At 39.7% G+C, this 12,637-nt stretch overlaps 1 protein-coding gene across 8 annotated transcripts in view; it reads left to right on the top strand.

Annotated features, from left to right (window-relative positions):
* Positions 1-12,637, top strand: part of CABIN1 (calcineurin binding protein 1) — a 236,290-nt gene that overhangs the window by 28,157 nt on the left and 195,496 nt on the right. For 6 of the 8 annotated variants that reach the window (XR_004648280.1, XM_034791361.1, XM_034791366.1 and 3 more), the window contains 6 exons: positions 1,468-1,704; positions 4,616-4,778; positions 5,035-5,150; positions 9,819-9,980; positions 11,512-11,718; positions 11,994-12,139. Coding sequence is in view for 7 of the 8 variants with exons in the window: in XM_034791361.1 (XP_034647252.1) it covers positions 1,468-1,704; positions 4,616-4,778; positions 5,035-5,150; positions 9,819-9,980; positions 11,512-11,718; positions 11,994-12,139 (1,031 nt within the window). In the remaining variant the exon portion in view is untranslated. The remainder of the gene's footprint in view (positions 1-1,467; positions 1,705-4,615; positions 4,779-5,034; positions 5,151-9,818; positions 9,981-11,511; positions 11,719-11,993; positions 12,140-12,637) is intronic. The other 2 variants (XM_034791365.1, XM_034791368.1) reach the window with 1 other exon arrangement.

The raw sequence follows: 12,637 nt of genomic DNA on the forward strand, positions 1-12,637 counted from the left end.
GTGTGTGTGTGTGTGTGTGTGTGTGTATATACACACACACACACACACACACACACCTCTGCCTCGATATAACACCACCCTATATAACACGAATTCGGATATAACGCGGTAAAGCAGTGCTCCGGGGGGGCGGGGCTGCGCATTCCAGTGGATCAAAGCAAGTTCGATATAATGCGGTAAGATTTTTTGGCTCCCGAGGACAGCGTTGTATCGAGGTAGAGGTGTATATATGTATGTATATATATTTGTAGAGAGAGAGAGAAAATGTGTGTGGGTGTATATATATATAAATAGAGAGAGAGAGAGAGAGTGGATTCACCCAAACCTCTAAAATCTATCCAGGTTCACTCGAGTTTGAAAACTTTAAGGCTGTATAAACGCGAGTGAACCTGGATCAGTTTTAGAGGTTTATTATGGATGAACCCACTTTACCAATGGCCTGCTATTAGGACTTGGAGTTTTTGTTGCCGGTGACTATTTATATGGTGGCTCCCAAGCATCCTATGCACCTGAAACTGGATGTGAGGCAAGAAGCACTGGTGTGATAACTTCTCATTGGTCTGTCCTGCTTCACAGGCAGGCTGCTGCACCAGCTGTAATTTCCAGGGTGGCTTCACAGCATATTACAAAAGTCCAAACTGGAGGTGATAAAAGCTTAGATCAACATGGCAAGATCCTTATCTAACAGAAAAGGGTGCCAGATATTGCCCAACTATAGATTTTAAAAAAAAGTTCTTGACTGCTGCAATCCGCAAGTACAGGATAGAAGATTATTCTAGCAAGATCAGAAGATTATGCACTACCATGACAATTAAGGGATAGATGCCCTCTGCTGAGGGAACAGGATGCAGTCTGTGAGTTCCTTAGTCTTTTTCCTCTGTGTTGGCTATTTTTACTGCTAGTTTGACTGGAGTGAGCCTGTGCCAGTTACTTTTGATCCACATTCCTATTTTGTTGTGATAGTGGGACATCAGAACTTATTTTCCATACTCAACAAGAAAGAATCTTAGAGCTGGGGATCATAAAAATACTTTGAGCATTGTAGCCTTTATCATCATATGAGCTTGTTTTCTAAATCAGTAATAACATAGTAGCATGGGTCCATAGTGACTCAAACTCTGATTCTGTTGAACCTCTTTACACGGCAGTATGTGGCTTGAAAGCAAGAGGCTCATTGCTGCCTCTTTCCTGCAAAGGAGGCTCATGTAGAGTCTCTTCGTATTCAGAGAATGGGACTCAGTGTTGCTTCCCTGATGACACTCAGTTGAGGAGCATGGGTTCTGGGGTCTCTTATATTGCCCATTTTATGTCACATTTAGAAACTTCATACTGGTATCTCAGTAGAGTAAACATTAGCTGCAAACTGTGTGCCTTCTTCCATTCTCCTTTCCCCTTTATTGTGCTTTTATGCTTTGAAATAAACATTAGATCCATATAACATTTTTTTTTCATGTTAACATTCACTAGGATTCCCTGCTGAAACAGAAAGATTACAGGCAATGTTTTGAATGCTCTGAAGTTGCCTTGAACGAAGCAATTCAGCAGATGATTAACATGACAGTAGCTTCTGCTAAAGAAGAGTGGGTTGCTACAGTAACACAGCTGCTCACGGGGATTGATCGCTCACTGTCGTCAGACAGCAGCATCCTGAAGGAATCTTCTGTAACACTGAGCCTCATTCGGCTAACAAACAACCTTATTCAGGTAACCTGTTCACCTACACTGGCAAGCAGCCACTGTGCTACAGATCTTTTTTAGGCGTGATACAGCTGCTGCCTGAACTGCCACCCACTTGCAGTCTCTCTTGAGTTACATTTCTGTGTGGGCTGTTTCCTTTCACACTCTTAGTTTTCACTGCAAGATGTCAGATGCAGAATCTCTTCTGAAATCAGTAATGGCAGCTAATTCTGAGCACCGTCTCTGCTGAAATGAGCAAGGAATAGTAATAAGGTGGCTCAGGGAGCAGTACTGCTGGCTATGACTCTGTTTCTAGGGGCAGCAGTGCAAGCTTTGGTCCCGCTGGCTGGGCCCAGTTTGTTTCTGGCACAGATCTTGCTGCATATTCCTGCCAATCACATGAGGGATGGTAAGAAAGATCCTGTGAACCTTAGGAACAGGTACAGTCAGTTGGTATTGTTGGTATGTTACATCATTCAACTGAGATGCTAGTAGCTCTGGCGGCTGATCAGTTCTTTAGATTCTCATACAGATATAGGACGTGAGTCAGAATTGGAAATCTGACGATGATGAGGGGTATTTTCATCCTCATTCCTCTTTCCCTTCCTCTTAAGGACAGAATTAAGTAAAATGATGGTTATTACCTCTTTCCAGTTTTAAAATTACAGGCAATATTTAGCCTTTTTGTAGAAGTTCTTCTGAAATTTTGAAAACTGTTTGTTTACTTTTTTCCTGAACTTCTCATTTAAGTGCCACAAGTGCCAGAATTGTAAACTGCTTTCAATATTATTTCCTCTTTAAAGACCCAAGCTTGCTAATTGCTATCTGCAACATTCTGAGTGCTCTCAATTGTCATTAACTTCAGTGGGAGCTGAGGTCACTTGGCACCTTGCACAATCTGACCCTAAGGCTTTAGAGCAATGTGTACAGTGATGCCTATTTGGTCACTAGTTAAAGTGGCACTAAGGGTAAGGCTATTATAGGGAAACTGCATGAATTTCTTGTAATACCATAAATATTTTCACAGATAAGAACAAATATATACAGTTTATATGCATAAAATATGTCTCTAAGTATAATATAATAAAATAAAGAAGGAATTTCCAGAAATTTTAAAAACACCTGTCACCGTTTCAGTAACTGGGGCTGTTATCTTTGTGTAAGGTTAGGGCTACTGTTTTAATGATGGGACATTGTACTCTCACCAAGAGGCTCTCTCTCTGAGGTAAATTGGACGTTATAAATCAATTTTCCATTTGGGGTGTGGGGGAAAGGAAAATCAGAGAATTTCAAATTTGCTAGAGGTAAATTCCTTAATTTGTTTTGGTTTATAGTAGAGGATTTTCCAGAAAGTTTTAACAGTACCTGAATTTTCTCAATCCTTTAACAGTACCTGAATTTTCTCAATCCTACACAATTTAAAGAAATTGTCAAAATGCTAGCTTCCTATTTATTTTATGCCAAACGGATTGCTTCTCTTTTTTTTTTTTTTTTTGTTCTTAACTGCTTCTTGATTGTCGGGGGGGTTATTTTTTTAGTTACTGATTAGACACTTAAAATTGTATAGGGACACACTCTCATTTAGAAATAGATATAGCTGTTGGAATACCTTTCATGTTACAGTTGAGTTCTCCTTCAAAGAGACTTTAATATTAGAAGTCGAGAGTTGGGTTTTATTTCTTACATTAACGAAAAACAGTGATGATAATACTCTTATATAGATCTTTTCATCTGTAGCTCTGTGTCCTTTACAAAGGATTGTAAGTATCATTACTCCCACTTTTCAGTTGGTGAAACTGAGGCATGGAGAGTTGATGTAACTTGCACTACTAATTTCTATCAGAATCAAGAGATTAGCCTTCCTTTCCTAGGCCTTTGTCTCTCCATCCCTGCTGAGATGTTCAATAGGACATAAAAATAAGAATAAAATACAAATTTCTGAGTTTATGGATGTTTGTTCATTTTACTTTTGAGAGGCCAAAGGAAAAGCATAAGTTCCATAAAAATATACTATCTGAATGATATGGAATGTGTTACTAAAGCCTATACTTCTCTGAATATCACAGTCCATTTCCTGAATAGCAACTCCACCTGGTTAACTGAAAAAGGACACTATTTTTACTAACAGATTTGTAAAGTTGCTGTGTGGTCCTCAATGCATGCTTTTACTAGACACTATAAGGTAGTCAAATATGCTTCAGTAGATGCAGCTTTCAGTAGAGCTCTTCTAGCATATGTTCTGGAGAAGGGACATAGAGGGAAAGCCATACAAATCCCTTTTCTTTCAGCTGTTGTCTTCTCTGTTTCGAGAATAGGCAATTTTTCATAGGTAAATGATACTGGTATTTCTCTAACAGACTGTCTGTCACACACCCACCCATCCCTTATTTCTAGTCTGTTGTTATGCGTTATTCACTAGTTAACTACTCTTTCTGAAATGTATCTCTTCAGTAGAATCTGTTCATAATTCCTAGTTGGCTGTATCTGGCTACAAGATTTTCATTTTATTTAAATTTGTTGGAACTAACTTTTGTCCAGTTTCGTTCTAAGCAGGTATGTCTTACCTTCCAGGGTGCAAATACATCTCTTTATAGTCATCACTAACAGGAGCCTTGATGCAGCTTCTGTTAGTGTTCAAAAATTCTGCTATTCGCTTAGTGATTTGCACTTGTTCTAGTGTGATATTAGTACAAATGTACCTAGTTAGAAAATGACCTTACAGGTAAGAAAAATGGGCTTTTCCCATATTATCAAATTCTGGAAGTTGAGAGTGTCTTTTCCTTTTAGTACTTTCAGGCCCAGCCAGCACAAGAAACAAAGCTACTTAAATTTAGATTTTGTTTGTGTATGAATAGAATGCACTACCAGCTGAGTCATCTGGACATGTGTAAATCCTTTTTCTAATGTGTATAATGGGTATAGTATATTTCTTTATTAGATTATAGATTGCAGCATGGCAATCCAGGAGGAAGCCAAAGAGCCATATGTCTCGTCAGTGCTTCCCTGGATTATTTTGCACCGAATCATCCAGCATGAAGAAGATGCCTTCCGATCCCTTTGCTGTCAGCAGCAGCAGCAGCTCCAAAGCCAGGGTGAGGAAGGTAATAGTTTAATTTGTCAATGTTATATGTTATTAAAACATTGCTCTTATCCTTTTCCTCTTTGGCATGTATATGGGAAATGGCTAGTGTTCCTTTGTCCCCCTCACTTAGGGAGTCTCCAATCCTCATTTCCTCACCACAGTGGACAGTCATTCTGAGGAAAGGTTTCCATACCAAAATGCGGAGAAATAAGTGGCTAGGTAGGTTAGCTCAGTTTTGTACTTAGATGCCTGTATTTATATCTCCTTTCTTCCAGTGAGTCCTGACACGCCTATGCTGCCTCCTTCCCTCATGTTACTGAACACTGCTCATGAGTACCTAGGAAGAAGATCTTGGTGTTGTAACTCAGAGGGTGCCCTTCTCAAATTCTATGTGAGTATTGATGCCTAAATATTAAACTTTTTTTTTAATTTGTGTTTTCTCCTGTTCCCTACCCCCATATACATGTATTGGAATGGCCATTTTATCCTAGGTAATGAAATAGTTAAGGATTGCTCTTCCAAGCTGTTTTCCATCATAGTCTGAAAAAGTTATCTGGCTTTTCTAAACAGACAAAACATGTCATTTGCCTGGGATAACAGACTGTCTTATGTTAACTCATTAACTATTCATTACTCATTCACTATACATTTCTTTGAAACTGTAAAGCACTGAATAAAGGTTATTACTGATTTGCCTGAAAAAATTATGCTCTTTCATCAGCCTGTGTTCTCAGTGATCAACACAAGGTTCAAATTATGCAACTGAAATTTTAATAAAGCAATGGTGGGTACTGTACTCTTTAAAAAAAAAAAAAAAAAAGGTTTTCTGAAGTTAGAAGCCATGTTAATGAATGGTATTGTCAGCATCCATCAACATTACTTGTAACCTGATGACTGAGCATGATATTGCTTTTTTTTTTTTTTTATTGTGCTCTGGTCCAGATATCTGGTACAAAGGGAACTTGCTGCTTTGCAGTTTGGGAGCAGAACCAGACCTGTGGTTCTTCCAGATCTTCCTGCTGCAGAGCTTTACTGAAACTTTGTTTCAAGTTTCTGAATAACTTTTTGGCTCAGTAGTGTGTATTATTTCCCTGCCATCTCCTTGCGCTGTGTTTTTTCCCTTTTTGGGGAAATTGTCCCCCAGCTCTACTTCTCCCTTTGAGGCATTTGCAGTAGCTAGCATCCCTACAGGCTTCAGGGGAGATAGCTAGACCAAGGAAAGCCAAAGGCAGAAGGCAAGGTCTGTGTCCCTCCCCTGCTTATTGGGTGTCACATTGGAGAACTCAGCCAGTTCTGTGGGCAAGATGCAGTTTCTCTCAGCTCAGTCTGAGCAGGTTTGCCTTGGCTGCCATTCCCTGGGCATGAGGGATAGAAGAGGCCAGCTCTGCTGGGCAAGACACATGCATTGTCTCAGCAGCTTAGTCTAGGTGGGCTCACTTCTGTCCCCCTCATCCAGGCAGGAAAGGAGGCAGCTAGGATTAGAAAAAATGGCTGTAGGGGGTAAGTAGCTCCCCCTCTCCCAACTCCATGAGGGGAGTGATGCCAGAATGGCATCATGCCTTTGTCCCTAGACCCTCACCAGCAGCATGCTGCTGACTGCAGAATTCAGCCACCTCATACCCCTCAGTCTCTCCTCAGGCCATGGATGGAGGACACTGGATACAACATGGGTGCTGCTGACACCAGAGAGCGTGATAAGGGACCTTCATGCCCAGCTCCCTTCCCCTGCTACTACCTCTACAACAGGCTTCCCAGCTGTTCTATACTGCCAGGCTGGAGCCTCCTAGGGAAATACAGACATGTCTGGCCCGTGTGGCTCCCATGCAGTAAACAGGTGTCCAGTCCATCCTGAACTCCAGGCCAGTACTGAAAGGGGGCTCATACGGGGGGAGGAGAGACAATCAGCCCAGCCTCTTTGAGGGCAGGGGGAGTGTTAGTCACTAAATATTTTTGGGCTCAAACACGGTTTCAAATTTGCATCTTCCTCTAAAGCAGGATCATAGGGAAAAATACCCAAAGGGGAAATAAATAAATAAAATTAGTGCGGTTTTCCCTGCTCATGTTCCTGGAGTAAAGCAATAGATAATCCTCAGCACCCAGTTCCCTTGTTCATATTCACTGAGTTCAGCACAGCAGATCAGTGCAGAAAAGACAGGACCACAGAGATGCACTGTGGGTATGCACACATATGCAAACGTGCGTGCACACACACACGGAATTCTCCTGTGGGGAGGAAGTCCAACTGTGCACATCAGAATTTGATGCTCAAAAAATAAAAAAAACTCTTTCAGGTGGAGTTCTGTGAAACTATGCTAGGACGTCTGCAGCTGCCCTAGATGATAATTTAATAATTCTAGGTTGATCTGGGGAAGAAATAGATTTTGTTTACCTTGTCCATGGATCATTGCTTAGTGCCTGCTGTCTTACAGGAAGACTTTTCTTCATTGTATTCATGTTACAGCTAGATAGTATTCTAGAACCCAGAAGTGTATTTTAAGGCACTAGTACTGCACTATTAGTAGATGAAAGGAGGGCTGTCAGATCACTGTTGACTTTGATGATGATATATAGTGGTTTAATTAATGCTGGGGAGAAGAAATCTCCTATGGGCAGCAGTAGAATTTTTGTCAGCAGATTACTGCTTCCTCTTATCCTCCTAGAATTTAGAAGGTGCATCGCTACCCCACATGTAATTGTGTGCTCTGAAAAAAACCCTGAATTACCAATCCTAGAGTCATCAAGTACTTTTAACAAAAGCCTTATTTAACATGTGTAACTTATTACAAGTAGTCAGTAGTATAGCTTTCAGATCCAAAAAGGTGTTGAAAGGCTGAAAATCAGGAAGATATTCCAGTGGGGAAGAAAATATTAAAAGAGAAAATGGCCTTCACAAGTATGCTAGACACAGGTGTGCGTTTTACACAATAGCCCATCAGTACCAAATTATCACCATCTGTAGGTGAGCCATCTGCTGGCACACATTTCACTGCTGGTGGCTGAAGGATATTGTGTAACAAAAAATGTTAATATGGCATTAATACATCTACTATAGCCACAGTTTGAATCATTCATTACAAAATCATTCTGAATTGTTGCTAAGAATGAATATTATTAAAAGCTGAGCAAGGGCACAGGAGGGTTGAAACGCAAGGCCTGTAGGCTGAGGCCTGCAACGTTTTAGCTTAGCTATTTTAGGCCTCAGCGCTAAGAAATGCTGACATAAGTAAGTGACCAAAGAATAACCCGATGCCCTAAGATTATGGGAAAAGAGGTACCAAGTGGTGGTAATGCAAAAAAATTAGCCAGAAGATTAATTTTAAATCATAAAAATGCTGTAAAGGCAAATCTTGTCTCCAACGTGTATCTTAACCACATGATACAGGTTGTGCGTTAATGCTAATGAGAATAGAGAGCCTACACAATCTATAGAAATTGGGGTCCCTGTAGTTTCTTGGGGATAGTTGATGGTTAAACCAGTCTTTCATAAAGGGGCAGAATCAAAAACACAGCTTACTCTTGATGAAAATGTTTGTCAATGACACTGAAAAATCAAGACCCTCACAAAAATGTTCCCTTTAGGGATCTTACTCAAAGATCTCATAGGGCCACCTTTTTTACTCTTCAGCCTTCTATTGCAGATCTATCCCAAAAATGTCATAGAACTAGGTATGATCCTTAAAAGGAGGCGGGGGAGATAGAGGGGCAGCTGATGGCTACCCTCTTCTTCCACCTATAGCTGTGGAGTGAGAGCTGATCAGTTGCAACCAAGAAAGATACATTTGCAACATATATTCACACTGTGCTTTTTGGGATAATGTTTGTGTAAATTTTATATGCAAAACTGACATTGCCTTTGGCCTTCTGGTAAACTATTAATGCAGCCCTTGGTGTCCTAATATGTGAGCATCCTTACTCTGATACATAGTTGAAGTTTTTCTTTAGAAAAGGCTTTCCTGTTTTCCATTATCTGGCCTGCAGAATTACAGAACTTCAGGCTATAATTGGTGTTACATTTTCATTGAGAATTTATAAATTATTTTTTTAGGTTCTAATGGAACTTCCAGACCTAAGGGGATTTGTAAATATGTAGCATAAACTTTGAGATCAAGCTTAGAAGCTCTTTGCCCAAGTCTCAGACAGATGATATATCCTCTTATCAGTCAAGGTTAGGTTTTCCCATCTCTAAACTCTCACCGGCAAGATGGATGATTTTCTCTATTAGAGAATTATTTCATATAACGTGGCTTCTTCCCATCTGTGGTGAAGCTCACTCATCCAGAGCTGTTGATGCCTATTGGGTTGAGATTTGGAAAGTTCTGCTAACTGATGTTTGTGAGATCTGTCAAACTTCCAGTAGACATTACAGACTCCTCTGAGGTTCAGTCTTCTCAGCAATAATCCAGCTGCCTTCTTTGACCCCTAGTGTATAAATAGGTCATGGTATCCTACATGTGTAGTTAAAATGCTATGGTTGAAAAAAGGAGTTACTGTGCAAGACAACTCCCTCTTTCTTTTCTTGCCTGAATTTCATTAATTATCCCAGGTATTCCTCCACATCCTCTGAACTGGGGCCTCTTCTTTCTCATTTTTCTGTCTCTTTGGTGGTGATATTCTTCTTGAATGTCAAGGCTGGTAAAATCTAATCATTTGCTAGAGTAAACCACCTAAATGTGCAGAGGGTAATGAGGGAGCTTTTCAATGACTTTTAGAAGTTGAAAACGTCAAGTGGAGATACTGTCTTCAGTAAATGAAACTGGAAGAGAACATAAGCATCACAAATACAGAAGGTGAAAGAATGGTATTAGGTTACAGTGTAATGGAAATGGACATATTACAAAAGTGATGAGCATGCAGAGATGTGGAGAATATTTGGATGTGAGTAATAGAGAAACAGTAAACTTGTTTTGTGCATGTTCTGTTAGATATAGGCTCTTGTACTGCATTCCTCGCCGTAGTATCTGGTTGCCACATTTAGGAAAATAAAAATAGGTAGCATTTAATTTAATGTCAAATTCAGTTATCAGACCTTGTTTGACTTCTGATGCTTTTGATGTTCTAGGTGTGGGTACTGCAAAAGGAGCTTGCAGTGTCTACCTCGGAAGATACTCATCCCTACAAAGAGGAACTGGAGACAGCCCTGGAGCAATGTTTTTACTGTTTGTACAGCTTCCCGAGCAAAAAGAGCAAAGCAAGGTACCTGGAAGAGCATTCTGTGCAACAGGTAAGATAAGCACAACTTACCTTTAGTGTAACACCTTAAAATGCTGAAGAACATGGTTTTCTCCAGTGTCAATATATTGAGCTGAATTAATGGGAAGGAGTCATAATTACTAGGACCTTTTTTCCAGACCTGAAATTCATTTCCTTTATATATGGTAGAAATAATGAAAAAACTCGCTGGATCCCTAAAATAAGTATGGAACAAGAGGGCTAGATGTTGGATATAAAGCCAATTGTAGCTTTACCCATGATATTAAAAAAAAAAAAAAAAAAAAAAAAAACACCCTAAAACACCAAACATCTGATCTTCCAGTTGATGAATATGGAAAATGCAGTTTAAAGTGATGCTGGTAAAATATTAAAATTTTTATCTTGCCAAAGCTCTGATGTAAAATATTGGTTAGTATGGATTATTAAAACTTAAAAAATTCAGTTTGGGAGAAGCAGAGCTATGAGGAATCTCCAGAAGACATTTCATCATTGTTAGACTCGGGATAACTTTACATTTACCAAAAACCAGATGGTCATGAAGCTGCCTCCTGTGTCTGGATTTTACCCAAGAAAACACTTAATTGGTTAGTGCCTCTGACGCCATAATATAGCGAGCCTGTTAAGAATTTTGCAGTGCAGTCTGCTGAGTGATAGCTGTATTTTCTTATTCATAGTCTGTCTCTGAATTCTTCTCAACCTCACCTCATCTCATATGTATAATATGCTAGAGTCCCAGAAGAAGCATCTCAGATAGACTGTTTTGTAAGTCTAATAAAAAGGAGGAGGAGATGAATGGGACGGGCAAAGAAAAAAAAAGAAAGTGGGAGAAGAGAATCCCTCCTGCTGGAAAGGGCACTTCTTGCCTAAAAAAGGTGGGAAACTCTGGGTGAAATCCTGGCCCCACTGAAGTAAGTAACAAAACTCCCATTAACTTCATTGGGGCTATGATTTCACCCTGTCTTCAGAAAAGCAAATTCCAGTGTTGCATGAGTAATAGGGGAAGCATGACTCAATTAGCTTAAGATAGGAAAACTACAAACACCTGAACATTTAAAAAAAAAAATGAAAAAAGGTGAAGAGACAAGGGTGTGACTGGCTATTTTACTGTTTGATTTGAAAATGCTTCCAACTCTGTAATTGCTGGGGATGCTCCTGGAATTTTCCTTCTCTGTTACCTGGATTTGAGTTTCAAAATCTATAGCAAATGTAGTTCTTTCCTTCTATCTCTTCTCACACCCCCCATGTCAGTCTCCAAATTTCCTGCTTCTCAGGCAGGTCTAAGCAGACTCTCCAACTCTTCCGAGTAAGTAAAGCTATCCTTATTAAAAACATTCGTTAAGTTACAGTCGAGAGCCTTCGCCTGTAATCACTGTGCTGAACATTGTATCTTAATAATGCCTTTGGATCTTCCATTCTGGAAAGGTTGCACTGGTTTTTAGCTGATGTAATGTTTTGTTTTATTCTATTCTTAAAAAATTTCCCTAGCTCTTGACTTATTGAGATAATTTCTTTCTCTCTTTCCCCCACCCCCTTCCCTTAAGGTGGATCTGATGTGGGAAGATGCATTATTCATGTTTGAATATTTTAAGCCCAAAACCCTCCCTGAGTTTGATAGCTACAAAACCAGCACTGTATCTGCTGATCTGGCCAACCTTCTGAAGAAGATTGCTACAATTGTTCCTCGAACAGATAAGCCCATGTTAAGCCTAGATGATGTCTCTGGCTATATTGAAGGAACCTTCAGCAAGGTACAGTTAATTGTTTAAAAAACTTCAAGGGAAGGAAATGGCTATATTGTTTCATTTTCACAGTATGGGATTGTTGGGTGGTGTCTAATTTGACATTTGATGCTCACAAAAATCACATTTTAATTGGGTTAGAATGGCCTTTCCAAAGCTTGTCGTTTTACAAGGAAGAGGTTCAATGTAGGTGAATATGGATAGATGTAGGGATGTGGGGAAATAGTATATACAGAGCTATTTTAAAATATGCTCCTGAGTCATCTAAGGTTTTCTGTTTTCAGGTACCATCTCTCCCTGAGGGTGCAGACTACTCTCCTCCAGTGGTGACTGAGCTGTACTACCTCCTGGCAGACTACCACTTCAAGAATAAAGAGCAATCTAAGGCCATTAAATTCTACATGCATGATATCTGTATTTGTCCAAATAGGTCAGTGTTGTTCATTCCCTTCAATTCATCAGTACTGAAATGAGGGACAAATCAGGGCGTTTGTTCTATTTGGAAAGTAATAACATTTTCTGATGTTTATTATTAGAAGTAAGTTGTATCTTAAGGAGCATTTTGGAAAAAAAAACTTGTTGTTAATTATCAGCTATTTGACATTTTCCTTTTGGTTTCTGAAATGACCAGAATTCAGAGAGTGGGAGAAATTGAATTATAATCAGGAAGAGCAAGAGGTGTGATAATTACTGACTTGACTTTCTTTTCTCTTTTGCTCATTGGTTTCCCTGGGGCAGGTTTACAGGCAGTGAGAAATGGAAGCTATGTCAGTGGTTAACTGCATAAGACAAACACATACCATCTCTCGATGGATTAGCTGCTTGGGCTGGGTTTTTTAAGTTTATTTAGATTTGCTGGCAGAGAGATACTCTAAAATAGGTCAAAATGGACAGAGCTGTATTGTTCTGATGACCACTAGTTAAACAC

This window comes from Trachemys scripta, chromosome 15, assembly GCF_013100865.1.
Source record: "Trachemys scripta elegans isolate TJP31775 chromosome 15, CAS_Tse_1.0, whole genome shotgun sequence".
NCBI lineage: Eukaryota > Metazoa > Chordata > Testudines > Emydidae > Trachemys > Trachemys scripta.